Source organism: Carassius auratus, chromosome 49 (assembly GCF_003368295.1).
Source record: "Carassius auratus strain Wakin chromosome 49, ASM336829v1, whole genome shotgun sequence".
Lineage (NCBI taxonomy): Eukaryota > Metazoa > Chordata > Actinopteri > Cypriniformes > Cyprinidae > Carassius > Carassius auratus.
In genome coordinates this window covers 13843453-13856415 of record NC_039291.1, presented here as the reverse complement: position 1 = coordinate 13856415, position 12963 = coordinate 13843453, and the positions used below count along the sequence as shown (strand labels likewise).

Here is a 12963-nt window from a genome sequence, read left to right as displayed (position 1 = left end):
TTGCTCCACGACCCATCTGGAGGGGAATATGTGACTGACCACAGTAGAAACATTACACTTTTCTGAAACAATGTGGCAAGAAAATCAAGAACTGATATATCAGACTGACCAAGGGAATAAGCAGAGGGTTTTACAAACAACTTTCATTTGACGATTAATAAGTATTGCAGATTGTGCAAATATTGTATAAAAAGTTAAACAACTAATGCAAGAGTTAGTTAAGAAACTCAACAATTTACTTAAGAATACTTTCAAGATTTGCCCAGAAATTCAGTAATCCATATAAGAGTGGCTTTGCTGTTTACTTTTCAAGGTTTGCACAGAATTGAAACAATTTCCATAAGAATGAATTTATGATTTACACAGAAACAATTCACAAAAGAATAATTGTACAATTTATAAAGAAATTCAACATTTTGCATAAAGAATAGTTTTATAAATTACACAGTAATTTATTCACATAGGAATGGGTTCATGATTTACAAAATAAAAATATTTTTATGATTTACACAAAAATACATTGATTGGAGCCTTTTAGTTTAAAAATGGTTTTATAAATATTATAATAGTTTTACAAAAGGTTTAGTCAGATATTCAACAGTTTATGTAGAATGGTTTTACGAACAATTTCTAAAAAAAAAACATTCAACAATTTACAAAATACAAATTTTACGAGTGTTTTACAATGAAATTCAACAATTTAAGTTAACAATTACATACAATTAAGAGAGAAATTCAACAATTTGACAGTTTATGTAGGAGTTTATGTAGGACGCTTTATTTGATAAGCGGGCTCCATGCATGAAAAGTTCCTGTGACTGTCCGAGTTCATGAATATTTAATGAGCCAAGCAGGTTCATGATTGGCTGTCTCCTGCGAAACAATTCTACTGCTACATCATTTCTTATTTTATACCTTTGACTGGTGTAGGGCTTCATAACGTGTTCAAAACCTGATCTAACCATATGACACATCATGAATTAAATTGCTTGACATTTAAAAAAAGACAACCAAGGTGACATCATGCTGTTCTGGTAATGCCCCATCTAGAGGGTAATTAGAAATCAAACTAGAGAAGATGCGCAAGATGTCCGAGATGTTAGGAAGACTTCATTCAATGTATTCTAACATTAAACAGTTCCACGTAAAAAAATAAATTAAAAAAGTTAAATATAATATGAGAGACTGTCTGAAAGGCAGCGTGGTGCCCATTTCTGCCAAGAAATAAGATCAACTCAGCGTGCACGTGCTTCTTCTGACGCTGGAGATGTTGATGGTGATAGGTTGAAGATGGTCTACCCCACCCTCACTCCGCCATCAGACAGGAGACACGGGGGTCTGTGTTGAGCATCACCCCAGCAGAAGCACGAGCATCAGGAGGCGTGTGGAGCGTCGCGCGGCTGATGCGCGCACCTTGGAGACATCCAGCGCGTCCATGAGGAAAGGATGGAGACATGGCGAGCGCAGTTCTCCGTATCTTGAAGCCAGTGAATTAAACACTTATAGCTATAAAGACAGCAGGATCCTTTCGTTGAAAGAAGTGTGGTGAGTGAAAATCGCTTCATTTAATTCGTTTGGCGCTCAGTATGGAGATGCACTTGCGCTGGCGATATTTGCAGAAGGTTAAAAATAAATCTGACGCGTTTTGATTTGATGTGCAAACGGTGTTTGTATGAAGAAATTAATAAGTAATCAAATTTTGGAGAGAAAAGTATTTTAGGCTGCGTGCAGAATTAGGAGTTAAGAGTATTTACACGAAAGTGCATGCAAATTAATACATAATATTATGCATGATAGATCGTTTGCTGGTGAAATAAATGGCTAGTAAAGCATTTTCTATAATTTTTTACATTTCTATTTTCTACGCCAAAACTCCTCCGTTAATTTACTGTTGTTTTTAATGATCGTGAATTTTTAGTATCTAGCATTTTGTAGGAAATCTATTACAGAAACCAGAGACAGGTTCATATGTGGTTCAAAGGCTGTGGCCCTTGCAAACCTAAAATAAATCCTGCTTTCTTCAGCAGATCTGTCATGTCTCCAGCCTCACGGTGCACCATGAGAGCAATATGCCAATATGAAGTTTGATATAATATGACATTTTTACGAGTTATGAGGTTAGAGCATGAGATGGGCTTTCTTCAGGAGGATCTTGTTGATATTGTTGCCCTCTGGTGGGGATTTCGGTTGTTGGAAACATTATTTGCTTTCGATCGGGTGAAAAAAAAGACCATATTTTTTGGTAGTGTGATGCACTCCGAAAAACAAGTCCATTTTACAGTGTTTTGGCTTGTACTCAAAGAAATAGATCCACAATGATACATCTCGTTTTGCTTAACATTCAAACGCAGATTTTAACATGCTTTAGTAATGCTGAAATTGTGATTGGAGTATGATAATTCAAAATCAACCTGTTTCACCAGGATCTAGTTTCCTCATTACATAATTTCTTCCCATCACACTGAATCAAATTCTGCTTATCTGAGCAGGCGCTACAGCACTTAAATATAGAAATTGCTGTACACATGGGGCAGAGAGAGACCGACAGGGAGACCGTTGAAGCAGCCAGTTATGAATTATGTAAGATTTGCTTCTGCATTTCTGTGAAACCACAGTACAAGCTTAAAGTGGCAAAAATATGCTTTTTAGATTCACTGTTCTAGATAGACCCACCTCCGTCAAAACGTGTCAGTCTTAATGTGTTTAGTTTGCCCAAAAAAGAAGATTCTGACAATATGTTCTCATTCATGTCGTCCAATATGCAGTTATTATTCCACCATCAAACAAACACAAAAGGAGCAACTTTAAGGAATCTTCAGGCAGATTGAATTACAGTGACCATATTTGTCAAGCTTTGAAATAAACATCATAAATGTTAATATGACATATGAATGACATTTAAGTTATTATTCACTGACAGTGCTGCCTTCTGGTGATCTATTAACCTCTGAACTGCTGTGAACAGATCATTGAGTCACTTAGTAGAGCTCTATCAGTCTTTTTTAACAACAGATCATGAGGATCAAACCTGATGTTTTCTATGAACCAGCTGATTCTGGAATCATATCTTGATCTCAATCTACCGGCCTGTTTGGTTCCCAAGTTGTTCTCAATTTTCTCTGACTAGTAATACATAGGGGTAAATAGCTCACTGCAGGGGGGGGGGATGAATGAAAATTCATCCTATTTTGTAAATGCATGATATAGAGCTTGTGAACAAATTCAGCTACTGTACGTATGATTACATTTTGATCTTTTAATGTGTAACTAAAATGTGATAACTCGACTTCTTTATGTAGACGTATGCCAGACTTCTCAAATCTTTTAGTCTGCTTAGTCTCCACTTCTGCATTTTAAAACCCAAGAAACTTCCATCCCAGCCATACTTTTTTTTTTCTTCCCAGTAGTCCTTTACTCTTGGATGTACATCACAATATCACTTCTCATCTTGTACTATCAAATGACAGCATCTGTGTTTGGGATGATATGAAAATGAATAAATAATAGGGTTTTTCGCAGAGGAAGGTTTTCATAGTTCCTAGTGTCCACACTGCAAGAACTGGGAATGATTTGAGTTAGTGGAACACCTTTTGGGGGTCTAAATAGCTCTTAGTTCAGAGTAGGGTCTAACCCAGCACAATAGGAGCTTCCAGTGACCTAAGTATACATTGACTGGCCAAGCTCATGCTATACAAAACACTGTCCCGTCAGTTTTGAAAAGCCACGTAAAGAAAAAACGAACTACATGAAGATAATAAAACAGCGACTGGTGGACAGACACTGAAGTCCAGGGACTCCATCCTCCAGCTGATGACATTATTGAACATCACGCTTAATTAACGCCGCTTTCGTCCGGATTACGTCACTCCAGATTTCTTATCGGTGGTGTGAGGGCAATCCAAACCGATCTCACGGCAATTCGTAAATTTTTCACAAGGTGGCTTATTCGTACGAATTCGTACGACCACACTCTTACAAATTCATACGATTGTTGCCAAATCATACGTATTTTACGAGTTGCACAATTCATATGAATTTGTACGAATTACCTACACCTAACCCCGCCCCTAAACCTAACCGTCACTGGGGTTTAGACAAATCATATAAAATCGTACGAGTGAGGTTGTACAAATTCGTACGAATAAGCCACCTCGTAAAATACGTATGAATTGGCCGTGAGATAGCGTTGGGCAATCAGGAAAAAATGTATTTAGTTTTCAGAAGACGTCCTGGTGGCTAGTTCCTGTAACTACCTAATTCGAAAGCCTTTAATTATATAATGTTTATATTATAGTCCTGCTCCAAACTCAGCATATTTTGTATATTTGTGTTTATACCATCAGTTAATCCTCTGGTGTTTGTTGTTTCACAGCTCTTCTGTAGCTGAAGAAAATGGATCCGTCCCCCACGAGGCAACAGTACGGCTCCAAAAAGAAGGTTAAAATCCACCCCAACACGGTCACGGTGAAGTACGCCACGCATTTCCCCCAGCCGGGCGATGAGGCATACGATGACGCTCCATCCTTCGAGGACTTCGGCTCGTTCATGGACAACAACCCGAGCAAGAGACTGGTGTCAGAGAGCGGCCCCGGCAGGACTTTATTCGGCACTATGGATTCCCGTCCCAGAGCCGATCAGAGAGATAAAGGAGTGGGCGGTCAGCTGGCGAGCTTCGGCGAGGCCTCGGTCCTGGCGTCGCGGGTCACCTGGGGCGCCCTCTTTGGGGCGGCCATCGCACACGGATGCGTGGCTCTCATTACACGTCTAGCAGCCGACCGCTCCAAAGTGCCATCATTAGAGCTCATCTTCATCCGCTCGGTGATCCAGGTGTTTTCTATACTGGTGGTCCTCTACTATAAAGAAGATCCCTTCGGGCCGAAGGGCTATCGGCTGCGTTTGTTCTTCTACGGGATTTGCAACGTCATCTCCATCACGTGTGCATACACGTCTTTCGCCATCGTTCCACCCAGCAATGGCACCATCATGTGGCGGGCCACCACCACAGTTTTCAGCGCCGTTCTGGCTTTCCTGCTCTTAGACGAACGCCTGGGTTACACAGACGTAGTGACGGTCGTAGGTAGCCTCTTCGGCCTGTGTCTGGTCATGATCCCCAACATCGCAGATGAAGAAAAGTCTCCTCTGGGATTCTGGAAGGAAGCCTTCGGCTACACGATGACTGTGATGGCGGGTCTGACCGCCGCGCTGTCCATGATCGTGTACCGGGCCATCAAAGAGCGGGTCAGCATGTGGGCGGCGCTCTTCACGTTCGGCTGGACGGGAACCGTGTGGGGGGCGTCCACTATGTTCATCATGCAAGAGCCCATCATTCCCTTGGATGGCGAGACGTGGGGCTATCTCACGGGAATCTGCATCTGCTCCACCGTGGCGTTTCTGGGCGTCTACTACGCCCTCAACAAGTTCCACCCGGCTCTGGTCAGCACCGTGCAGCATCTGGAGATCGTGGTGGCCATGCTTCTTCAGCTCATCGTGCTGCGGATGATCCCGTCCGTGTACGACGTCTTCGGAGCGCTTGTCATCATGGTCAGCGTGTTCGTCCTCACGGGGCTCAAGCTGTACAGGGTGGGCCGGGCCATCCGACAAGATTACCAAGAGATTCTGGACTCACCGATCAAATGAGAGCATCGATGTGTGTGTACTCGAGCGCATGAGGGGGCATGTATATATGTGTGTGTGTGTGTGCAGTGTTTCTCAGCCCCCTTCTCTTACCAATGTGCAATCACTGAATGTCTGGATCTTCAGCATTTATTTTGAATTGTGAAAAGAGTGCCATCAGTGTAATGTCTTCACTAACTGTTGATGTGGGAAAATAAAAACAGTGCTCCATAGTGCCCCCTCTGATAGCATTGATTTATGTTCTTCTGTCTCTGAAGTAAGAGAAAGAAGCAGTGGCCTAAATCTATAAACAGTGTGATCAGAGACTCTCACAGATAAATCATAATACAGTATTGCAATTTCACACACTGATCATTGAATTTGTGCACCTTTTTGTGTTTAATGGTCAGGTTTTTGGCTTGTTTTTCAAGATGTTACGGTTCCAATTATTATTAACAATTTGTTAAATGTATATATATATATATATATGCATACATTAATAATAAGATTGTTTATTATATTAAACCAATATTTCACGGTGTTGTGTTATTTAGCTTCAAACAAATGAGAGCTAAATTTGTACAAAAATGTTGTTGAATTGAATGCATGGCCCGTTTATGTTTTTAAAAACTGAATGCTAATCCAGTTTCACATCTGCTTTGCCCAGATTTGACTGAACCAGCCAAATTTGTTTAATGGGCAGGGTACACTAAAATGTCTTTAAAATACTATATGATAGCTACTAAATGTAATCATTTTTAGTTTATATATATATATATATATTACTTTAAAATCTTCTAGCTTCAATCAAATGACGGATGAATTTGCAATAAATTATTGTGTTTGATTGGAACCGGGACCCCTTTAATATTCTGTACTTATTTTGGTATCTCAATATGCACAATTACATGCACTTTATTTAACATTTACCAGGTTTATTCATTTATTTATTTTGCCCATTTTCTACCTATTCTTCAGGTCATGACCCACCAGTTAAACTGCTCTAATCTGACCTTTCGGTAAGGGTCATCCATATTTACATGGGCTATATATCTAAAGAGAACAAAAACCCTGTTGTAAAAATGTTATAAATTAACTTTCTGGGTATGCCAAAGCGATCGATGCGATCCCTGTCTGAACGATGGAGGAATTTGTGCTTGGAATTAGGCATCATTGTTCTTGTGTGTGTGTGTTTGTGTGCTTGTGTGTGTGTGTGTGTGTGTGTTATCTCATCAGACTTGAAAGAAAACCTCCTATGATAAGATTATGCAATGTCAAATGATGTATTATAGACACAGAAGTGTCTTCCATGTCATTCTTGACAATTTTCTGTGAACTTATTCGACTCACTCTCATGATTGTGTTGATAAATATCTGTTAATATTTTATCATCATAACCATCATCATCTTTGTAGCTGTTGTGCATTTGTTTGTGCACATGCTCTGTGTTGTCATCTCTTGTATCCGATATGAAGTCCTGATGTTGATGGTCTGTGGTGAGATCTTATGAAATCAGCCCCCCTCTTAATAACTCCAGACACGGGTGGTACAGTATTTCATTTGATTCTCTTTTGTTTATACCCTGTCACAAAGGTTAGATTTAAGATCAATGTAATCATCGCTGCCCTCGGTCATATGAAAGCTGTGGTCATGATGCATCGCTGCTGGGTTTGTTGGCAGGGCCTGGAGATATTTTTGTTATACATCTTTTAAATGGCAGAGCATGACATTTCCCCAGTGCTCCACAAGGGGGCTCTTCTGAGGCCGTTTCCTTAAAGGAACTGTTCAATCAAGAATGATGTCACTGCTTACCCAGCCTCACATTGTGTTTTTTTTTTTTTTTTTTTTGTGGAATGCAGAAAGGGGCTTTGAAGAAATAAAGTGAATGCAGCTCTTTTCAATACAGTTTATCAAGCTCTAAAGTGGAACAAAAAAGATAAACAGTTATAAACTATATTCAAGCTATTGCATATCTGTTTAAGACTTTGAATATATGGCACAGTCGTATGAAGTACTTATGATGTATTTTAGTTCATTTATGGACTGTCTTTATGAATATTATCAAAAAAATTTAAGTTCCACAAAAACTAAAATATCAATATATGGGGTTGGAACAACCTGACCTTCTTCTATTCATTTATAAAAGAAGATAAATACATTGTAAAAGGAATAGTTCGCCCAAAAATGATAATTTGCTGAAAATACTCACCCTCAGACCTTCCAAGAGATGAGTTTGTTTCTTCATCAGAACAGATTTGGGAAAATGTAACATTGCATCACTTGCTCACCAGCAGATGTTCTGCAGTGAATGGGTGCCGTCAGAATGAGAGTCTAAACAGCTGATAAAAACATCACAATAATCCACAAGCAATTGACAAGAGAGGGAGGACTTTTTCACTGGGGGAAGCGTTATTATGAATTATGGACTCGGAAGCAACGGTTTAAAGTTAAGAATTTATTAATAAGGGATTTGTTTTCTGACAAATGTGCAGTTTTTAATTCATTGATGGACTGAAGTGCTGTGGATTACTTGAGTATTATTGTGATGTTTTGTGAGTTGTTTGGACTCTCATTCTGACGGCACCCATTCACTACAGAGCATCCGTTGATGACACACTGATGCAATTCTACATTTCTCTAAATCTGTTCCCATGAAGAAACAAACTCATCTACATCTTGGATGACTTGAGGGTGAGTATTTTCAGCAAAATATATATATATATATATTCCTGTAATATCTGTTCACGAGGCTCTGGGATTATGGACAGGAGAAGACAGGGGTCCAGGACACATCCATCTGTTAGGACAGGAAACAGATTGCATCCTGAAGCATGTTGTGCACCATCTAATGGCTCTATCAGCCAAGCGTGAGGGACTTTGAATACGCTCATATCAGTGTAGCTCACTCAGGTGCGTTCAGAGATAAACTGATAGATTAGGTGTTATACAGACAATCCATCCTTTCAATTTATGATGTAGTACACAGTTCAGCCCAAAGGCTTGAGATCACTGCTTATATTTTTCTAATTTAATAAAAAGGGTTTTTGATTTCTTTCTTTAAAATAACGAAAATACATATTTTCCCAAAAAATATAAATAAAAAAGGTTTATAAATAAACAAAAAATCTAATCCATGTGATCTCAGACCTTTGGACTAATCTGTACATGAATCAGGGGTGACAAAGAATCCCAAATTAACTACTAGTGATAGGATTGCCTATTACTATTATTAACAGATAATATTATTAAATATGCTAGAAAGCTATGCACTCCAGGCAGGATAAAATCATCTATGTCATAACAAAATTCAGATAACAGGATTATTTGATACATGATTCAATATATTTAAATATATTTTACAGCAAACAAAAGTATAATATAATATAATATAATATAATATAATATAATATAATATAATATAATATAATATAATATAATATAATAATCAATTATTATAATTATTGGGAATTGCGAAACTGACCACAGTAACAGTGCACCGTGTAATATGTATACAATTGATGGACTTGTGCTCTGACCAATGAGCGCTCTTGGCTAACCAATGGGCACACGAGTAAATTGTAGACAGTCCCGCCTCCTACAGCAGGTTAGATAGCGCAGCAGTGCTGTGAGTAGAACCGCAGGTCGAGGTCTCCTCACGTTGGATGCCTAGAAAAACCATTCCCGTGAAACAATGAAACTGAGAAAACACGCCTGTGATCTAAACAGAGCTGATCATCGAGTGTGAGCCGGAGACACGGGGTCAGGGTGCACACCGGAGCACTCGAGGGTAAGATGACAGATATTTATAAGAGATTGTAGCGAATAGAGCTGAAACAATACATGCGAGGCTGATTCTGACTAGAGATATTTATCTTCATAACGACATAAATATAAGAAAGAGGAAACAGTCAGAGGTAAATCAGTGTAATTGTAAAGGGATTGTGTAAAAGGCTGTGGTCAGGCCTCACATTGCCGTGATTTGCTTTCATAAATACAGAAGATGTTGAAGAGTGGCTATTAAAAACACGAATCATACACAAACTGCTGTAATGTTTGTCTTCAACAGGCCTTTATGCCATTCACGTTAAAACCTCAGAGCACAATACTGCATTATAGGCTCTCTGTTGAAACAAAACACAGTTTTATTGGATTTTTAATTCTAAATATCGCTTCTCATCACTGTTCATGAGATATGATTATGAAGTTTGATTGTGTTTAGATGGGATTTCCTTATTGGTTTTTGATTTATGATCATGTTGATGTGTTATGCAACAACTGTCAGCAAGTTAATGTCTGATAATGTTGATATGTGATTGCTCTCTCTCTGGTCTGTATTAAATCCTTCATGTGTGTTCAGTTCTCTCTCTGAACTGTGAGTTATGTGTGAGATTTCTCAGCAAACTCTGAAGTGTCCACACGGATCGAGCACATCCCACCAAGAAAGATCACTTTAGTGTCTTGTGTGGTTGATCTAATGTACACTTCACTAAAGGCTCATTAGTTAACATGACCTAAAGAATGAACGATATTTCTACAGTATGTATTCATCTGAATGTTAATTTCAATCACATTATTAAAATCAAAAGTTGTGCTTGGTACCATTAGTTAATGCACTGTAGATTAACAAACATGAACGACTGTATTTTTATGAACTAACATTAACAAAGATTAATACATGTATTGATCATTATACATTTCCTTTATACATATCTAAACTTTTTTAAAATCAAGATTACAGGAGAAGCACAATGATGTTATTAGTTCTTGATTTCTGAAAAAAAGAAGAGGAGTTTATGTTAATGTTTTAGACGTGTAAAAACTTCATTTTGATAAGACAAGAATTCATGTCTTGAGTATTTTAGCATCTCTAGTAAACATCTTTATTTAGGAATGATTAGATGTTTGGAAGGCAAGTATAAGAAAGAAAATCTCTGGTACGAGGTTGGTCTGTCCCATCACACATTATCTGTAATGATGTATGTTAAGAAATAACATTATTTGTGATTTGTATATGGTTTTACATTTGAACACTCTTTAATTTCAAGCTCAAATATTTAACCAAAGCTATTGATAAAACAAATGTATTTCTTTAAATTATGGGAATCGTACGTTTATTGATAATGGCAAACCAACATTTGGTTCCAACTAGGGTTGGGTATCATTTCGGATTTCAATTTAATTTCAATTTTGCTTATCGATTCCTAGTTTCTATTCCAATAAGATAAAATAAAAATAAGTCAGACATGTATTCTGTCTTTTTACAAAGCATTCTGTTGCAGCTGAAAAATCAGCAGCCTACAAAACACTGCAAGAGGAAATTTTTGCTTTAAGAAAAGATACCACCTCAAAAACAACTAGATTAATATAAATTTAAAATATTAAAGTGTTAAAGACAAGTAAACAGTCTGTAATAAAACAGGAACAAACAAATCAATTATTAGCAAGTCGCAGATTCTTTCCATTCCTCTAAATTAAATAGTTTTGAATCACATTAAGATGTGAACGCAGGAGTCGTTAAGTAGAATCGAAATGCACTTTTCTTATCGAATACCTGGTTCTCGGATATTTGGAACTGGTTCTAAAATGGAACCGGTTTTCGATACCCAACCCTAGTCCCAACTAGTTAGTCACTGAAGATTGAAAGTGTAATGTAGGTTAAATTTGCAGCGCTGTTCTTAAATCACATAGATCATGAGGGATGAGCTATTCTTAGAGATCACTCTTGGCTGATGATGATCACTTCACTTGCATTGATTGAAGTCATATATACAGATCAGAACATCTCAGAGACCATAACACCCTAGAAACCACACTGCGACACGTTAAAAATTCGTACACACCTGGTTGGGCCAGTGAGTCAGCTGCTGATATCCCCTCTCTGTGGTTTCGTGTGTTTGTGGTGGCACTGGGTAAGGCCTGTGTGACTGAGCGTGACATTATCCGAATTACAGGGGTGAGCAATCATAACTACTGTTATTTGATTCTCCACTGTCGTCTTATTGAAGTAACCCTGTATTCAGCGTCTGCGAGACGGCCGAGATACAGTACAGATACAGTACTTTTTTTTTTTTTTGTTGCCTTTTTAGCATGACCTCACAGTTTTGTGTTGAATGTTTTGGGGCCCGGGGCCAGTTGCAGCTGGTGAGTTTCTGTAATTATTGTCACACTGACAGCTCTCTCCACAACCTCTCATTAAGATTAAAGAGAGAGAGAGAGCTAGAGAGCAAACTTGAATGAATGAGTGAGAGACAATTTGTCTGGGGCCCTGGATCCCGCTGAGCTGAGGGGCTCGGGATCAAGGAGAAAGGGTTGGGAAAAAGAGTGAAAGGGGCTATTTATATTTTGCCATTTCCTCCGTGAGGGGAGAGTCACCCCACAGAAATTGGACGATGTATCTGTGGTCTGCGGGGACCCGTCTCTTTTCTTCAGCCCACCGTCCCCTCCCCAAACGTGCCTGTGGAAGCACAGCGGTTTCATTCAGCCTCGACCCCGGTCTCTCAGAGCAGCACCTGCTGTTCAGACGCCTGCAGTGACGTGGCATTGATTATCCGCACGCGTCCGTCTTTCACTGCTTCTGTCAGTGCATTCGGCCAGAAGCTACTGCAGCATTACACCTCTGGGTCTAAGAGTTCACTGAGACTGTTCTTGGCCTGAAATAAGTTAGTTTATTTATTTATTTTTATACCAATATTTTTTAAATGGTAAATCTTGATGAATATGTTTAAAATAGATGTAATACATTATCTTAGATTTTTATGTAAAATATATATTAAGATATTTTTTTTTATATTCCCCCATCTGTATTCTAAATGCATGTTTTGATCTTGATGTGAGTCGTAACGGATTCATTTGTTCAATTTCCGCTTCATATCGGTGTCACATTTTTACATTTTAACAGTTTACAGATAAACTTAAATCCTCTAAACTTGTGTGAAAACTCTACGCAACCACTGGTTTGCATGATAACTTCATGTTATTTTCTTGTATGTATATCATTTACAACATTGTTTATTAGGACTGGAACAATAAATCGATGCATCGCAAATCGAGAAATGACAGCGCATCGATTCTGAGATTTTCCGAAGGCAACGCGATTCTCTTTTGAATCGATTCTGTGCTTTAGAAATAGCCGTATTCTACTGCTTCCAGTTCCTTACACGTGCACCACTTGAACCTAAAATATTAATTCATAAAGTTTGAATAGGTTGAAGCGAGTTCACAGTGGGCTGTGGGATGCAAGATTAATGTAAACACAGCCCACTGTGAATTCGAATTGAAAGTACATTTAAACACTTACATTACTCAGCCAAACGCACAAGCACACTTTTTCGTGAGCATTTGAGTGTGCGG

General features: G+C 38.6%; 2 protein-coding genes across 2 annotated transcripts in view; both read left to right on the top strand.

The window, feature by feature from the left end:
- Nucleotides 1-1285: 1285 nt before the first annotated feature.
- On the top strand, nucleotides 1286-6052 carry LOC113066313 (solute carrier family 35 member G2-like). Its single transcript, XM_026238196.1, has 2 exons — nucleotides 1286-1545; nucleotides 4373-6052. Exon 2 carries the CDS (start codon nucleotides 4393-4395, stop codon nucleotides 5635-5637), a length of 1245 nt encoding a protein of 414 aa, XP_026093981.1. The 5' UTR covers nucleotides 1286-1545; nucleotides 4373-4392; the 3' UTR covers nucleotides 5638-6052.
- Nucleotides 6053-9216: 3164 nt separating this feature from the next.
- Nucleotides 9217-12963, top strand: part of LOC113066312 (cytoplasmic protein NCK1-like) — a 41781-nt gene continuing 38034 nt past the window's right edge. Inside the window, exon 1 of the mRNA XM_026238190.1 lies at nucleotides 9217-9400. The gene's annotated coding sequence lies outside the window, so the exon portion shown is untranslated. The remainder of the gene's footprint in view (nucleotides 9401-12963) is intronic.

Coding starts and splice junctions, on each gene's coding strand:
- LOC113066313 (XM_026238196.1), top strand. CDS start 4,393: ATGGATCCGTCCCCCACGAGGCAACAGTACGGCTCCAAAAAGAAGGTT.